Source organism: Sturnus vulgaris, chromosome 11 (genome assembly GCF_052056855.1).
Source record: "Sturnus vulgaris isolate bStuVul1 chromosome 11, bStuVul1.hap1, whole genome shotgun sequence".
Taxonomy (NCBI): domain Eukaryota; kingdom Metazoa; phylum Chordata; class Aves; order Passeriformes; family Sturnidae; genus Sturnus; species Sturnus vulgaris.
The window spans coordinates 15,633,498-15,648,892 of NC_142253.1; the positions used below are offsets into that span (position 1 = coordinate 15,633,498).

Below are 15,395 nucleotides of genomic sequence, written 5' to 3' on the forward strand. Positions count from 1 at the left end.
GGTTACAAATGGGGATGCTTTTCTGAATATCAGTAAATTTTTGAGAAATACTGTAATCCTCCTTAATCTGTGAATGGCAGTGAGTCCTTCTCTTTCTGTCATGCCAAGCACTTCAATGTGAGCTTTTCTTTTGGAATGGGAGTAATAATAATGGCTGTTTTCTCTACCCCCACCTTAAAGCAAGGCTTCTTTCTTTAAGAATGCAGGGCAGGAAGCTGGACTGCAGCAGTTGAGAGAACTGTCCTCAAGTACAGAGCAGCAAATGCTCTTTATTGGCTTGGAGGATGGGTAGTGATGAGAGGTGCAGTTTGTTACTATTGTAGTAACTGAGGTATTTTGGCTGAATTTTTTGCTTGAAATTACTCACACTGAAAGTCCTCTTAGCACAGAAACACAGAATAAGCTGTGCTAGAAGGGACCCTCAATGATCATTGAGTCCAGCTCCTGGCCCTGACCATCCCCAAAATTCACACCCTGTCCCAGAGAGCTGTCCAAATGCTCCTGGAGCTCTGCCAGCCTCGGGGCTGGGACCATTCCCTGGGGAGCCTGCTCAGTGCCCCACCACCCTCTAGGAGGAACCTTTTTCTAATATCCAGCCTAAACCTGCCCTGACACAACCTGAGGCCATTCCCTCGGGTCCTGTCACTGTCACCACAGAGCAGAGATCAGTGCCTGCCCCTGTTCTTCCCCTCACAAGGAAGCTGTGACTGCACTGAGGTCTGTCCTCAGTCTTCTCCAGCTGAACAGACCAAGTGACTCAGCAGGCCCTCAGCCTTCAAAGACCTCATCTTTACAGAAACTGGTCCAAAGGTTTATTACATTTTCTGAAATTTGGCTAGAATACACCACTGCAGCCAAACAGGATGAGAGAGGATTGCTGTATTGGGCTAGACTGCAGCTCTAGTCCTGCATTATGGCTCTAGAGATTCATAAGACATCAAAGAGTGCAGAAAAGGGTGAAGTTTATTCTTCCTCACAATATGATTGGTCTTCTCTCTTATTGCTGAGGGTAAAAGCTGCATTGAAACTTGAAATAAAGCATGGTGCCTTTTCCAGAAAGTGTCGTCATCCAACAAATGTACTAAGCTCCAAAGAAGTAGTTTCTTAGTCTGCTGGAAGAACCTCTGAAGAAATGGTGTTGAAGGTGTTGCAGCTGCCAGAATATGTGGAGAAATTAAAATAATCTAAATAAATCCACTGGGTTTTTTTCAGCCATTTGCTTTTGAAAAGTAGAATTGTCCCAATATTTCCCAGTCTTTGCTTTCCATGTCTTTGATGTACTGAAAAAGGGAGGAGAGGAAACTGCTTGGAGAGGTGAGTGATTGGAGTCATCAGGAAAATAGTCTGATGCTCCTGTTGTCAGTTTGGCAAGATCTGGAACAGCTTTTTGTTGGATTTGAAGGCTGAAACACAATCAAGGGAAAATTTATTGTATAGGAAGAAGAAAATCATAGAGCCTAATGATTAGGCATTGAGGCAGTTTGCAAACATGTGATGTGTTTTGAGGTCAGGAGTGTGAGCAGAGAAGCCAAGGAGGCCTGAACACAGCAGAGGCAGGAACAGTGCTCCTGAGGGCTGTTCTCTGCTGACCCTTCAGTGTTCATTTGCAGACAGAGATTGTGATCCATGACAAATCTTGATTAGTATGATTTTATTACAAAAGCAGCATGGCTGGAAGCTGTTTCCAGTAGCTGAGACACCTTCTTTATGTTTTATGTAGGGTAAAAATGTACAGAGTTGACTGATCAAAGCAGATATCAACTGGGACATGGGAATTGGGAGGGGAGAGGCTGTGGCCACACTGGAATTACTCATTCCCCTTCTAAGAATCTTATAAAGAGTATTACCAACTCCTTACAAATTGCTGCTGTTCTGCAAACCCTAAATTACTGTCAGAGGTTCTGCAAATATACAGTTTCTCCTATTGTCAAGGATGCCCCCAGAATTGTGCCTTTTTGATGAAGGAGTCTGACTTTAGCAATCCAAAAAGCAAATCCAAAAAGACTTGCTGTGAAGACAGCCTGGTTTTTATCCCCCTCCTTTCCTTTATTGTCTTTCCAAATAATCTCTACATAAATGTGTAGATGTGGCACTTGGGGACATGATTTAATGATAGTGTTGGGTTGGTGGTTGGAATTGATGATCTTAAAGGCCTTTTTCAGCCTAAACTATTCAGTGATTCTGTGATAATATTTTCAAGTTTTTTCATAGAACAGGGCTCTGGAAGTAGGTTTGCACTGTGAAGGTCTTGAGTTTTCTGTCTGCAGAGTTCTCCACATTGAAGAGAAAAGCTGCTGACTGAGTAGAAGAGGAATGCTCAGTTTGGTTTGCCATGGAGAGGTCCTCAGGTGGCCATTTCTGAGCGTTTTGGAATGTCCTTTGGCACGTGGCTCAAGGCTGTGTCCAAGCTGTAACTCCCAGTGCTGCTGCTGGCAGGCATTCCCTAATAAAGCAGTGCAAGGACACCATTCCCTGTGTGTGTCTGCAGAGCTCAGCCCAGCTGAGTGGAGTGCATCCAGCAAGCTCCTAATGAATGCACACCGACTTTGCCTTGAGTTTCCAGGAAGATTTTAAAATATTCAGTATCTAATAGACCATGCTGCAGCCTTCTGGGGATGGGTCCTGCTATTTAATCTGCTTTACTACTGCCTTGATATCATAACAGCAAATGGATCATTCAGAGCTGGAGAGACACTTAGAAAGCATTTCCATTGCAAAAAAAAAAAAGTCTTAATATATAGAAGAAATTGTGTAGAATGTAGAAAATTGTATTGGGCACAAAACAATTGGCTTGGAAAATTGGAAAACAATTGGAAAACAATTGGCTTGGCAGCAAATCAGAGGAAAACTGAGAGGTGGCACTGTGTGCCAGAGTCACAGTGAAGAGCTGGGTGTGGTTTCTTAGGAGGCACCATCACTTTGGATGTGTTGATGGGACTTAGAGACCCAGATTTAAAAACTTGCCAAAGCTTGTCATAGATTGTGCAGTCACAGGCTGTTTTCTGTGCCTGAGACATGGACAGGAAGAAATCAGTTTAATGGGTAGCAAGAGAGACTGAAGCTGTGTGTTAGAGTCATAGAATACCAGGCTGGAAGGGACTTCAAGAATTATCCAGCCTTTCTTGGCAAAAAGGAAAAAAAAAATCTGTCTAATAAGAGTAGTGAAGCATTGTGAAACTCCTAACAAAGGAGTGTGCTGAGATGCTCTTAAAGGATACCAAAGAAAAAAGAAGAGGGGGAAAAGGACATTTTTTGAGGTAATTTTAGCTTTTTTGTTATTCTTTAACTACACAAGGTCTGCATGTACTACAGAAGACAGATAAGGCCCTGAAATAACCTTTAAAAAGTAGCAGTCGTGGTAGAGTACAATGCCAAGGAGAGTGACTTATGAATGCAAGTGAAATATTGTGATAACTTGGAAGTAGATTAATGAAATGTGAAACCTTTCATCTCTCAGACACTGCTTTCAATTTAAACTGGGTCAGTGTGGGGTTGATCTTAATTTATCTTATAGCAGTAGGTAATCACGATGATCAGATGACACTTCATGGAGATTTATACCAGAATGGAGCCATGCATGTGTCCCTGTCAAATTGTGACTGACTAAAGCAGCTTATGAATCCCACACTGGGCTTTGTCCCTCCTGCTCTCTGGCTCCATGTTAACCCCTTCACTGCTTTTGCATATTCATCAGGGTGGGCTTTGCCTTCCAAGTCATGAATTTTTGAACTGAGTATTTAGACCTTGTTCCAGCAACAGTAAAAAAAAGCATTAAGTCTGCTTTTAGTTTCAGTATAAGTATTCCCTCTTTTACTTTGTTGAGTTTAAATACTAGACCTATATACATTTTAATTTCTGTTATCTTTTTTTTTTTTTTTTTTTTTTTTTGTGGCTTTCAGAGAGAGGAAAAACTCTGATTCAGAAGAAACCCACTATGTATCCCGAATGGAAATCGACTTTTGATGCCCACATTTACGAGGGCCGGGTGATCCAGATTGTGCTGATGAAAGCAGCAGAGGAGCCTCTGTCTGAAGTGACTGTGGGGGTGTCAGTGCTGGCAGAACGGTGCAAGAAAGGCAATGGCAAAGCAGAGTTCTGGGTAAGGAAAAAGATTAATTCCTCAAAATTGCTGACCTAGTTTTGTTTCTTTCAAACTGAATGAATGCCTTGTGCCTTTTAGGCTTACAGATTTTCCTGGGTCAGTAGAAACTCTCTAGTGTGTATTCATCTGTTACACACGGGGCTTTTTTTCACACCTTAACTTGATTTCTAAGTCAAGAACAATTATTCAGAAGAGTAAAAGCTAATAGTGATCAGTTTTAGCCAGTTCAGTGATCTCAAATCCTGTGCTTGTTATCCAGAGAACAGGTACCACATTGACATCCTCAGTGTTAAACTTTGTGTACAACCTGTCGTGAGTTAGAGCATCATGGCCAGCAAAGCCTGTGGGGTTATTTTTGTGTGTGGAGAGACAGCCTGGCATTATCAGCTGTAACTGAGGTCTTGGCCTTCTGTGCACTTTGCTGGGCAAATGTTCTGAGTGTCAGACACTGCCTTAGAGATGAACCCACTCATTATCCCAGTAGGATGATGGGATTTGTGGGGAGATGTTCGTGGGTGTACCTAATGTAACTGTGCTTAGATTTTGTCTGGGGACTGGATTGTTCATCCCAGTCTGTATTTAGTGTAACCCAGGGGTACTTTGTGCTGAAGTGAAGATTGACTCACTCTTACGTGGTTAAGAGTTTCTTATCTTTTATGAAGGCAGCAGTTTAAGAATTAGTGGCTACTTTCTGAGCACAGGAACTGACCTCAGCTGTTGGCTTAAAAGGCACTTTTTTTTTTTGCTGGTCTGTAGAATTTGCCACAGAAACCATGTGTAATGGTTTTGGGAGGAAAGGAAAACAAATTTTGATTATACCACTTTATTTCATTGCCAGCAGCAGCATTTGATATCACTGTGGTTCATGCTCTCAATAAACACATAAAGGATTGTATAGACTTCTTTCAAAACTGAGTTCCTGTGCAGATTGAGTTTACTTACAGTAAAAACAGAAGCCAACAAAGTTCTTTGCAGACACGGGAAAGGGACATGGACAAACAATGTGAACTCTGACCATGCTGAACTCCTGGGGACACATCAAAGCAATGCAGCACACGAGTAAAAGCAAGAGAATAAAAGCCCCTGACTCAGCTGTGATAGTGAGATATGGAAGAGGATTGTAATCAAATAGTTATTGAATAGTCTACTTTAATACCCTAGAAATAGCTGTTTAAATTCCTGAGAGATGCAGTCAACCACTTCACTGTTGCTATCTTTCTTTCCACAGCTTGACCTTCAGCCTCAGGGGAAGGTGCTGATGGCTGTGCAGTATTTTTTGGAAGATTCAGGTAATGTCAGTAGGTTATTTTCAGTCAGTTATATGAAAAAACGGGTTTTTTGCAGAACACAGGATGTAGCTTAGAAAAAAAAAATCTCTTGGTGTACTGAGTAGCATCTTATTAATTAATTTTATTAATTTGATCTCTAGATGTAAGTTTGGGGTTTGGTGTTTTTGTTTTTTTTTTTTTTTTTTTGTTATATGGACTCATGGCAGGATTTGTTCATTTCTAAATGCTGTTGCATTTAGGTAGTTTGGATCTTTAATATGTCTGTTCTCATGTTTTGTTGTGATAGAAAGTATATTATCTGTCCTTTTTTAGGTGCAAAGAAGTTGAATCTCTTGCTCTAGCTTATGTGAGAAACTTTTTTTTGTGGATTGCAAAAGTGGGTCTGAGTTTCCTGGGATTCAGACATCCCATTCACTAATTACAGAGACTGATTGTAGGAATGAGTGAATGGTTTAGTGTTGAAATGCAAATCTAGTCAATGATCTGATGTACCAGTTTAAAAAGTGAACAGCCTGTGAGTGTCAGAAACCTACACAGGCTCTTTGGGAATGAGCTAGGAGGGAAGCTTCAAGTACAATAATAAACCCAAGAATTTTGGCTTGGATTTGTGTATTTGGGAGTCCTTTCCTAAAGGAAATGCTATAAACCTCACAACTTGCTTAGCTTGTAGTTAAGACTTTCCCATACTAGAAGTCATGACACCGTTATTTCTTGGGAATAATGTTGTAACTATAATATAACTGGTCTGCCAGATTAACCTACCAGCCTAATAAGGTTTAATAGTATGTGTTTATAAATAAGTAAAAAGACTAAGCAGGATGTTTTGAAGCATGGGTGGGTTTTTTTCCCCCCAGACATTTATAGAAGGAGCACAGTTCTGCTCTCTAGAACAAGCTCATGGTGAAGGTACCATACATTTTTGTACCATCTGTGCAGAAGATACTGAAGATAGAATGTGATGTGCATAGGTTACATTTCAGAGGTGATGTTTTATCTTTGTGATCACAAAATACCCAGCCTATATCCTTGTTGCTTTGGTGTCTGTGAAGTCAACACTTTAAAGCAAAATTTTTAAAAATATTGTGACTCTCTAAAGAGTCTGTGAGAGCTTTTCTCATGTTTGCATTTAAACTGGTGTGAGCCATTATATTTGAAAATACTTATCTTGGTCTTAGTCACAGTTCCCTGTGCAAGGCTGTTTCATGGGGCAATGGTACTATGATCATACATATTTAATGATATTTACAGAAATCCATTTCTCCTGGACACCCAGATGTTTCTCAAGCAAACCTTCACAAACCCAGTTTCTGTATTTTTAGTTGTTTATTTAATGAGACTGAAGCATATCCCCTCCTCTCCATGTGGAAAAGTGGAGATGGCATAAGTGAAAAGCTTCCACCATTTATTATTAGCTGTTAGTAGGCAGGTAATATACCTGTGTGCTGAAAGTACTAAATTAATTTTACTCAGTAATCAAAATAATTTTAAAATAGATACAATGTTCTTGCAGTTATTTTCATTGCCTTTATTAGGGATTGCAGATGGTGGTGGATGAAGCCTAAATACCACACAGGTTATTAAGTCATGCATTTATATTCTAATTGGCAAGTTAATATTCACATCTTAATGCACTTTTTTGACCTTTTCTTTGCAATGACTTCCTATTTACCTTCTGCTTTATATGAAATTAGTCACTGATACATTTTTGGTAACTAAACCACAGAGGTGGTGGCAATTGCCTTTCAAGACATTTATACATCTAAATTTTGTGAAGGAAAGTCACTCAATCTGATATTTTAATGTGAACACCACAAATATCAATACATTTTAACAAACTACTCCTCCTCAAGGTTGTAAACCTCCCTTATGTCAGTGTGTAATGCTGCTAAATAGGCAAGCACTGATTTTTGGCTCATCACTGCACTGCTGTAAATGTTCTCTGCAATTAAATCAGCACTTAGCAGTGTGAGAGCAGAGAGGTTTGCTGGTGCATTGCAAGGATGTTTGTGCAAACCTCCATTCCCCACATTGCTGAAAGCTCACACAGTTCACATTCCTTCCCATGCACTTGTCATTTTGTTCTCCCTCTGACCTGCCTTTGCATACAGAACTCTATGGTAGCTGTGTTTCTAAAATGCTAAAAAAGGCCTGTTCTGAAACTGGTATTTCAGTTATTCCCTGGTTTATTCAAAGGTGTTGCTGCCATTTGTATCTTTGAGTATAGGTGCTACCTTTTGTTTGAAAATCTCCAAACACTTCACAAAAGTGACTAATTCTTTCTTTGGCTTGTTTTGCAAACTGAAGCTGCTGTTTTTCAAACCTTTCTTCTAAGTTGCAAACATTCTGCTACCATTAGAGAAAACTGCTTTCCTCTACTGCAGTGGTGCAGAGCACAGACATAAGAATGTTATTGCTCCATTAACAGGTATATTCTTAGAGAAAAAAAAATATCACAAAATAAACTGGTATTAATGGTTTTTCCATGGTAGAGTACACTGAGACTTTTCATTTAAATATTCTTTTTCCAGATTGAGGCCTGACCAGTTAATTTAGGGCTTCGTATGAAAACTCTTATCAATCTTAAAGGACTTTTTCTTCCTAGACCCTATAAAATGGGGACAGCAGAGCCCTGACTTAGAGCTGTCAAAAAACTTTTTTGTCTTCTGTCCTGTGATTTGAATATGAGCTTGTGCTGGAAACTCAAAAGCTTTTCTCCTGGTGTGTGAAACGTGAGATACAGGGTGCTAACATCCATTTTAATTCTGAAATTGTTTTCCTTCTACTCCTCCTTCTCTCGTTGTAGTATTGAAACTAGGTTATAATTCTGTAAAGCAGCTTTAGTTTTGATAGGTGGGAGTTGAAATACGTTTAATGCTTTGCTGGATCTTTGTTTATTCAAATGTGGTTAATGAGTTCCTCGAGTAAGAAAAGGCAGAACCTCACTCTCCTGAGTGTCTCATCCAGTGTTAGCAGCCTTGGGAGTGTGCTTGTGTCTTGGGTTGGAATTCTGAATTCCTGTTTTGCTGGCTACAGCTTCCTGCAGAAAGGGACAGTGAATTTTTTCTTTAAAATGTCATTAGAAGTACCAGAAGGTGAGTAATTTACATGTGAACTTTTGATCTCTCAAGTGTCTGACTTCTGGGAGAGGGATATGAACCACAGAGCTGCATATATTTTGAATATTTTGTTCTCTGTGTGTTGAGTTTTGGGGAAGCATGAGACTTCAGCATTTTTCTGAGTTATCTGTGAAAAATAATAGAGTAAATAACAAATTTGCCATTTCAGACTTACATTATATGGGCCTAAAGTAAGATTTGAAAAAAGTATCTCTATGGATGAGGTGTGTTGTGGAAGGATGGTCACATTTTTAATAAATAATAATGATGAAGGCTGATGAGCCAGAACTGAACCTTAAAATTTTACATGTGGATGTTGGTATGATTTGATCATTTAACTGAGAAAGTGCTGTTTCTAGAAATTTGGCTAGTGTGGAGGTTATTCAGTGGCACCTCACATCTGCTTTAATCTGCACTGGAAGTGCAATTGTATGAATTTAACAAAAATATCTGCAGGCTTTATATTCTGATTTTTCTCTAGAAGAATCAGACAGTTGCAGCTGTAGTGATTTCAGAGACACCACCAGGTAGCCAACGTGTTGTGTGGAGCACAGGAAATCTGATACAGTTTGTACCTGCAGTAGAAGTTTAATTGAGATGCTGTATCTTTAAAGATTGGTTTTACTGTGTAATTTGAAAAAGAAGGAAGACTTACTTTCCAGTTTATTCCTGGTTCTATCACCACCAGTGAGATCTCAGAGGTCTGTGCAGAAGCATTTACCAAAACACAGAGCTGTAAAACAAGAGCTGTGTATGCTGAGCACGGGCTGTGTTCACCCTGCAGCTCTGGCTGCCTGCGAGCACTGCAAAGGCTGGAGTGTGTTTGCTTTTGGGGTTTTTTCATCCTGGATTGAAAAGCAGGGCTTGTTGAAGCTGGTGTTTTGTTTCACACTTTCCTGCCAGGCCATTGGTGTCAGTAATGCCCAGGAAAGGTTCCATACATGCATTTACTGAAGTGCTGAGAGCAGCCCCCTGTCCGAGCAGCAGCAGGTGCTGCCTCAGAGGCAGGGCACGACTTCATCCTTGATTTGTTCAAGGCCAGGCTGGATGGGGCAACCTGGAAGTTATCCCTGCCTGTGGCAGACAGTGCAACTAAATGCTCCAACCCCACCCTGTGATCCTCTTTATGGAGGGGTAGCACAAAGACCAGAACGATTTAACAGCAAGTTCATGTCACGGAACTGTAGGCTTTGGGGAAACTTCTACTTCTGTAAATGGTTTCTTAGAATTTTTGGGTTTGGTTGGGTTGGGGCTGTTTTCAACAGGTGATCTTTGAAGCAATATTCTCCAGGACCAGGTTAAAGAGCAGTTTGCCTCTGAGACAGTTCATGCTGGGAAAGTCGCCTTTGTCAGGAACGAGCTTTCCCTTTTAATGATTGCTCTGAGAGATTAATATTTTTCTTAACCTGAAGGTGCACTTAACTTTCAAACAAAGCCAAGTGCAAGGCTGCAGAACAGCAGGAGACACTGAACAGAAATGTTAGTGGGATTTGTAATTTATTATGAAGTTTCAGGCAAAGCTCAGCTTGAGCAACCAGCTCAGAAAATTCCTTTTCTGTCCCTGTTTGAAGTGAAGTCCTGGTTCCCAGTCTCTGATAGTAACACTGTTATCTTTCCTCTTTGTTAACACCACCATGAAATGAACAGGTTAAAATGAAAAATGAGCTCTGAAGATGGTAAATATTTTTTTTCAATTGTTTCTTTAAGACAAACTAGTAGAGTTATCCTGAGGTTGTTTTCTTTTGTCCTTGGACTTTTGAGGTTCAATTGAGACAATGTGACATCTCACCTTGAGGTTTATTACAGCTCAGCAGAGCCCCAGCAATTTTATTTTAGTAAATGTTTTCCAGGCAGTGGGTTAGGTGTCGTGTTAGTGGCTGTGGGGAAATGTCCAGCAGCTGAACAGAGAATACAGGTGGATTTTTACAGCAGTGTGGAGAGCTGCACTGTCAGTTCACAGCCCAGCTTCATGGTGTCTTCATGAGTGTACAGCACAGAGCAGTTCTGGGGGTTTGTGTCACATCAGCTGCGAGGTTTGAGAAGGGACCTTGAAATACATGAATGTGTCAGTGATAAATATTAACCACAGCTCTCAGCAGAGGAAATGGATTATGTTTAATGGTGTGTGCTGGGTCCAAACTGATTAATGTCAGGTCCAGGCTGCAGAGGTCACTGGATCCTAGTCGCTGATTCAGCTGTTCTGTACATGCTCTTTCTGACCATGTGCTGGTTCATGACAAGCATTGCATTTATGGGAACCCTGGCTTGCTTGGAGGGGGAAGCAAAGTTTTTCCCTTTGTGTTTCTCCACCTCCCCCATCTCCACCCTGCATCCATACAGTTGCTGTGGAAGTTACTTCCCTGCAATCGTTGATTGTCTCTGTATCTCTGAAATTAAGCTTTTATTCTCCAGTTAACTCTATGGTTGGCTGAGCTGCTTAAAACTTTTCTGGAGCAATAAACATTAAAGGCAATTTACACATTAAAGATAACTTATTAAACATGCCCACAGTAAATTGAAATTACATCACAATTTCAGAGCCACCTCAGCTCCAGACAAACTTGACTCACAGCTGCTCTCCAAACCTCTCAGCTGCTTCTGAACCAGACAAAAATGTTTGCAGCTATTCTTTGTTATATTGGTTGGTTTTGGCAAAGGCATCTAACAAGGCAGCTGGTTGTAAAGTCTGTGTGTCCTCACATGCAGTTTTTGAGGTTTTGCTGTGCTCGAGGGTTCTTCCCAGTTAAAGTATACTTAAGGAAATATGCAAAATAAAAAAAAAAAAAGGAAAGAAACCCATAGTGATTAGTTTATATAACCACCCTCTCAAAGAAATAAGTGTCAGTCTCACGTATTTCTCTCAAGTTTGATATCAGGGTGTCAGACAGGGAGGAAACACCAGTGTTTCCCATAAATTGATCCAGTTTTGTCAGAGACTTCTGCACACAGTATCAATGCTAAATTGCTCCAAGTATTTTAGCATGAGGTGTTTGTTCCTCACGAAACACTTGGTTTGTTTGTTATGGACTTTGGAAAGGCTTTTGTCTGCATCACAGGTGATCTCCTCAGAATACTGCCATAAAGCAAAAGCTCTTTCTCTTTGCTTTGTTACTGATTAAATCTCCCTTGTGAAGACATCCTTTACTGCAGCAGACAAAATGAAGCATTGCTGCCTCTCAAGCACCTTGTTTCCCTTGCACCACACAAGGGTGGTTTCCCTGAAGCATTGGGGAGCAGTGGATGAGGTCTGTGTGTTTGCTCAGCAGGATTAAACAAGGAGATAACACAGTTTGCAGACTGCCACAAGCTGAAGTGCAGCAGCTGATGTGTTTGTGTTGGATGAATTCAGCAGCCTGTTTGAACAAGGAAAACAAATCCTGTTCCTGGAGGGGCAGGGGTAACTCAGGGACTGTCAAAGTGCACACTGGAAGGTCCTTTCAGGGACTGTCAGGGTGGACTTTTCTCTCAACCAAGTGGAAAATTTCTCAGAAAAGTACATTACTACCTAGTGGCAAAACCTGGAGACCTTTTTTGAACTTTCTTTTCACTAATATGCTTAATCTTTCCTTAATCTCTGAGCTGATGATGCTGTTTCTTTTGTAAGACAGCACATGCTGCTGCAGTGTGGCTGCTGCTGGCTGACAGATAAATTAGTTTGGGACACTTAGAATGGTGTCACATGACAGATTGTATTCCAGGTTCAGCAGTCTGTTCATAAAGCAGTGGGGGCAGCCAGCTAAAAAAAAATGACAAGAACCAAGTGCATCTAGCAGCCTGAAAAGCAGAGCTCCTGGGTAACTTCATAGTAAGCTCAGGCATTGCAGTGAGTGTGACTTGGCAAAGGAAACAAATCTGCTTCTGTCAGTGCTAAAAGCAAGGCTCCCACTGATCATGATGAAAGGCAGCGATGCAATGGAGCAAATTTTAAAAAGCTATTATATTGACAATGGGGAAAATGCTCTTCTTTTTCCTTACTCCATTGCTGTGGAAATTCCCAGCCTGCAAACAGCAAGATCCTGTTGCCCTCAGCTTTACAGCACTTTGGACATGTGAACCATGTCCTCGTTTCTTCCAGCCTGGGACCCCCAAGCTGCTGGCCAGAGCTGATGGAGTTAGCACTTGATCAGCTCCTCTTTGCCAGCTCAAGCCTTTATCTTTTCCTGCTGGATGGGATTGTCCCTCAACAGCTCCTTCCAGTTGACAAGAAAAGTGTTCTTGGATTAAATCACCAATTACCAGTCTCTTGATACACCTGCATTGGGTTATCTCTGCTACAAACCCCTATGACTTTAAAAATGCCTAATTAAGACTAAATAGTCTGAGTTTGTGTCTCAGTCTTATAGCCACAAATACACATATTTGTAAAAGAACCTCAGAAGTTTCCTTGGAATTGAGTGAAAATAACCATAACCTCTGATGAGGACCTGTATGAGCCAGTTGGACTTGGAGCCTGAGATTTTGTTTGTTTAATTTCTTGGCTTAATGCTACACATGATTTCTATGTGATCCAGTATTAGATGCTGCAGTAGATGGGAGCAGGTAGTGTTATTATAATAGTAAATAATCTGACTCCATGGGGGCTAGAAGGGGAAAGGAATGAGACTGAGACTTGTGGAAAGATAAAACATGAATGTTATGAAACAGCAAAATGGAAATGTCTAACTGAAAATCTCATTTGTCCTTGCAACTTAATGGTCCTGGAGGCTGGAAGAAAGTCATCTTCAGCAGGATGGTCCTGTGGTCACCCAGAAGGTCCTGCAGCAGTTCATCTGAGTTTCTGCTCTAGTCCTGGCTCAGGAGGGCATGTGGAGCAGCAGCATGGAAAGGGCTTCTGCTGACCCTCCTGCTTCCAATGAAATACTTATTCATATTAAACACAAATCACGTAACAGAAATCATAGATTTATTTTTTTTTCCGAGAAACAATGATGGTTGTCACTGCTCTATCCAAACTGTACTCCATCCCTGCCTTTTGCTCTCAGTTCATCAGCTGAAGGCTTTTTCTGTGTGGGCAAGAGTGGGAAGTGCTTGCACAGGAGCACAGGGACATTTGGGAAGCAGTGTGTGCACCTGTGCCACCCCTGTTGGACTGAAAGGCTGCAGAGTGCAGGTGTAAAGTGAACAGAAACACGAGTCAGAAACAGAAAGACAAGCTGAACAAGCTGAGAAGCAAATATTAACCTTTGTAATACCTAGAAGTATTAAAAGTGTGTCTTCTTGTGTCCCCCTCAGACTGCAGACAGTCGATGAGGGAAGAGGAGGGGACAGTAACCATCAACAGGAGAGGAGCTATCAAGCAAGCCAAGATCCACTACATCAAAAATCATGAATTTATCGCCACCTTCTTTGGACAACCTACATTTTGTTCTGTCTGCAGAGACTTTGTATGGTAAGAAAGAAAATCTAAGCTTCCCCCAGCTCCAAGGGCCAAATTACTGCAAAATTTGCTTTGGATATACTCAGACAAAACATGACAAATAAATTTGTGTTGGGAAATTGAAGTTGTATACTCACTAAGAGCATTTTTATACCTGAGAATTATAGTTGTCTTTCACAATGAGAAATAGAGCTTGAACATTTTTGCCACTGAAATAATGGGCAGAAATTCCATCAGCATCTGGCCATGATCATCAGCAGCTGTCACAGGAGAATGAAAGGGGTGGGTCTGAGAAAATAATGGCCAGACTTTGAGATGGGAAGTGACTGATGGCAGACTAGAGACTCACAGAGAAACAGAAGTTGCATTCCTTTTATAGTAAGGCTGGTTTTGTCCTAAGTTAGGTTGAGAGGATTTCCCATGTGATTGAAACCTTGTTGTTTCTGGACTTTCCTCCTAATTTGCAGGTCTATCAAATACAGGACCTTATCTTCTAAACTCTGCTTTCCTAAGACAGGATTCTGATTACCAGAATTTAGACCAGCTTATTAATTGGTTGATATTATAAAAATAAAATAAAAACCATAAAATAAAAAGCCATTTTTATTCCAGAAAATGTATTGATTTCCTTTTTTATAACTTGTTTTTCAGGGGACTCAACAAGCAGGGATACAAATGTAGACGTAAGTTGATTTTTTTTTAAGTTTTATTTTATTTTTACTTTTTTCTTATGCTACCTTCCACACGAATCTGGAGATCTAATAGTTACTCTTGAAAAAAATTTGTAACTATGCATGGCACAATGCATCATCACTATGGGTAATAGTAGATGTTAAATATCAATTTTACACAATAACCAAAGGAATCTGACTATGATTCCCACCTGGGATTTGTGTATCAAGATTTAGACTTAGCTATTCTTCTCAGAATTGTGTAATGCAATTGAAAAGTTGCACTCATTTATGACAGCAGTTTTTTGTGAAACTTTTTCTAAAGTGAATTGCAACTATTGAGGGGTTTTACAGATGAATTGAAAATCACTTTTACTTAGCATAGATCTGTGCACTACTCCAAGCAGGGAGGAGCTATCAAAGGGTAAAACTCAAAAGCATATTGTCCTTCTGTTATCAAATGCTGCGGGCATTGCTGATTTAGTTTAGAAATAAAGTTTATGGTAAAAGAAAAGGGGTGGGACAATCAGTTTAAATAAGATTATTATTTTGATAGAAAATAAGCTTTTGATGTATACACTATGATGCAAAAGGAGTGTGATTTTCACATTCTGCCATTGAATGCAAGCACCTCATCCCATGTATTTATTATCTGAAGGAATCCTTTTTTTTTCTTGTGCATGTCTTGAAGAATGCAATGCTGCTATTCATAAGAAATGCATTGATAAAATCATTGGGAGGTGTACTGGTACTGCAGCCAACAGCAGGGACACAATGGTAAGAGCTGGAACAATATATTTAGAGTGTAATTATGTAATTAAACATTACTGAACTAACAAA

The 15,395-nt window shown here is 40.4% G+C and overlaps 1 protein-coding gene across 3 annotated transcripts in view; it reads left to right on the plus strand.

Moving 5' to 3' along the window:
* PRKCD (protein kinase C delta) overlaps positions 1-15,395 on the plus strand; it is a 61,166-nt gene that overhangs the window by 35,257 nt on the left and 10,514 nt on the right. For all 3 annotated transcript variants that reach the window (XM_014869672.2, XM_014869674.2, XM_088171592.1), the window contains exons 3-7: positions 3,900-4,099; positions 5,331-5,391; positions 13,740-13,896; positions 14,536-14,567; positions 15,247-15,332. In XM_014869672.2, coding sequence (XP_014725158.1) covers positions 3,900-4,099; positions 5,331-5,391; positions 13,740-13,896; positions 14,536-14,567; positions 15,247-15,332 — 536 coding nt within the window. The remainder of the gene's footprint in view (positions 1-3,899; positions 4,100-5,330; positions 5,392-13,739; positions 13,897-14,535; positions 14,568-15,246; positions 15,333-15,395) is intronic.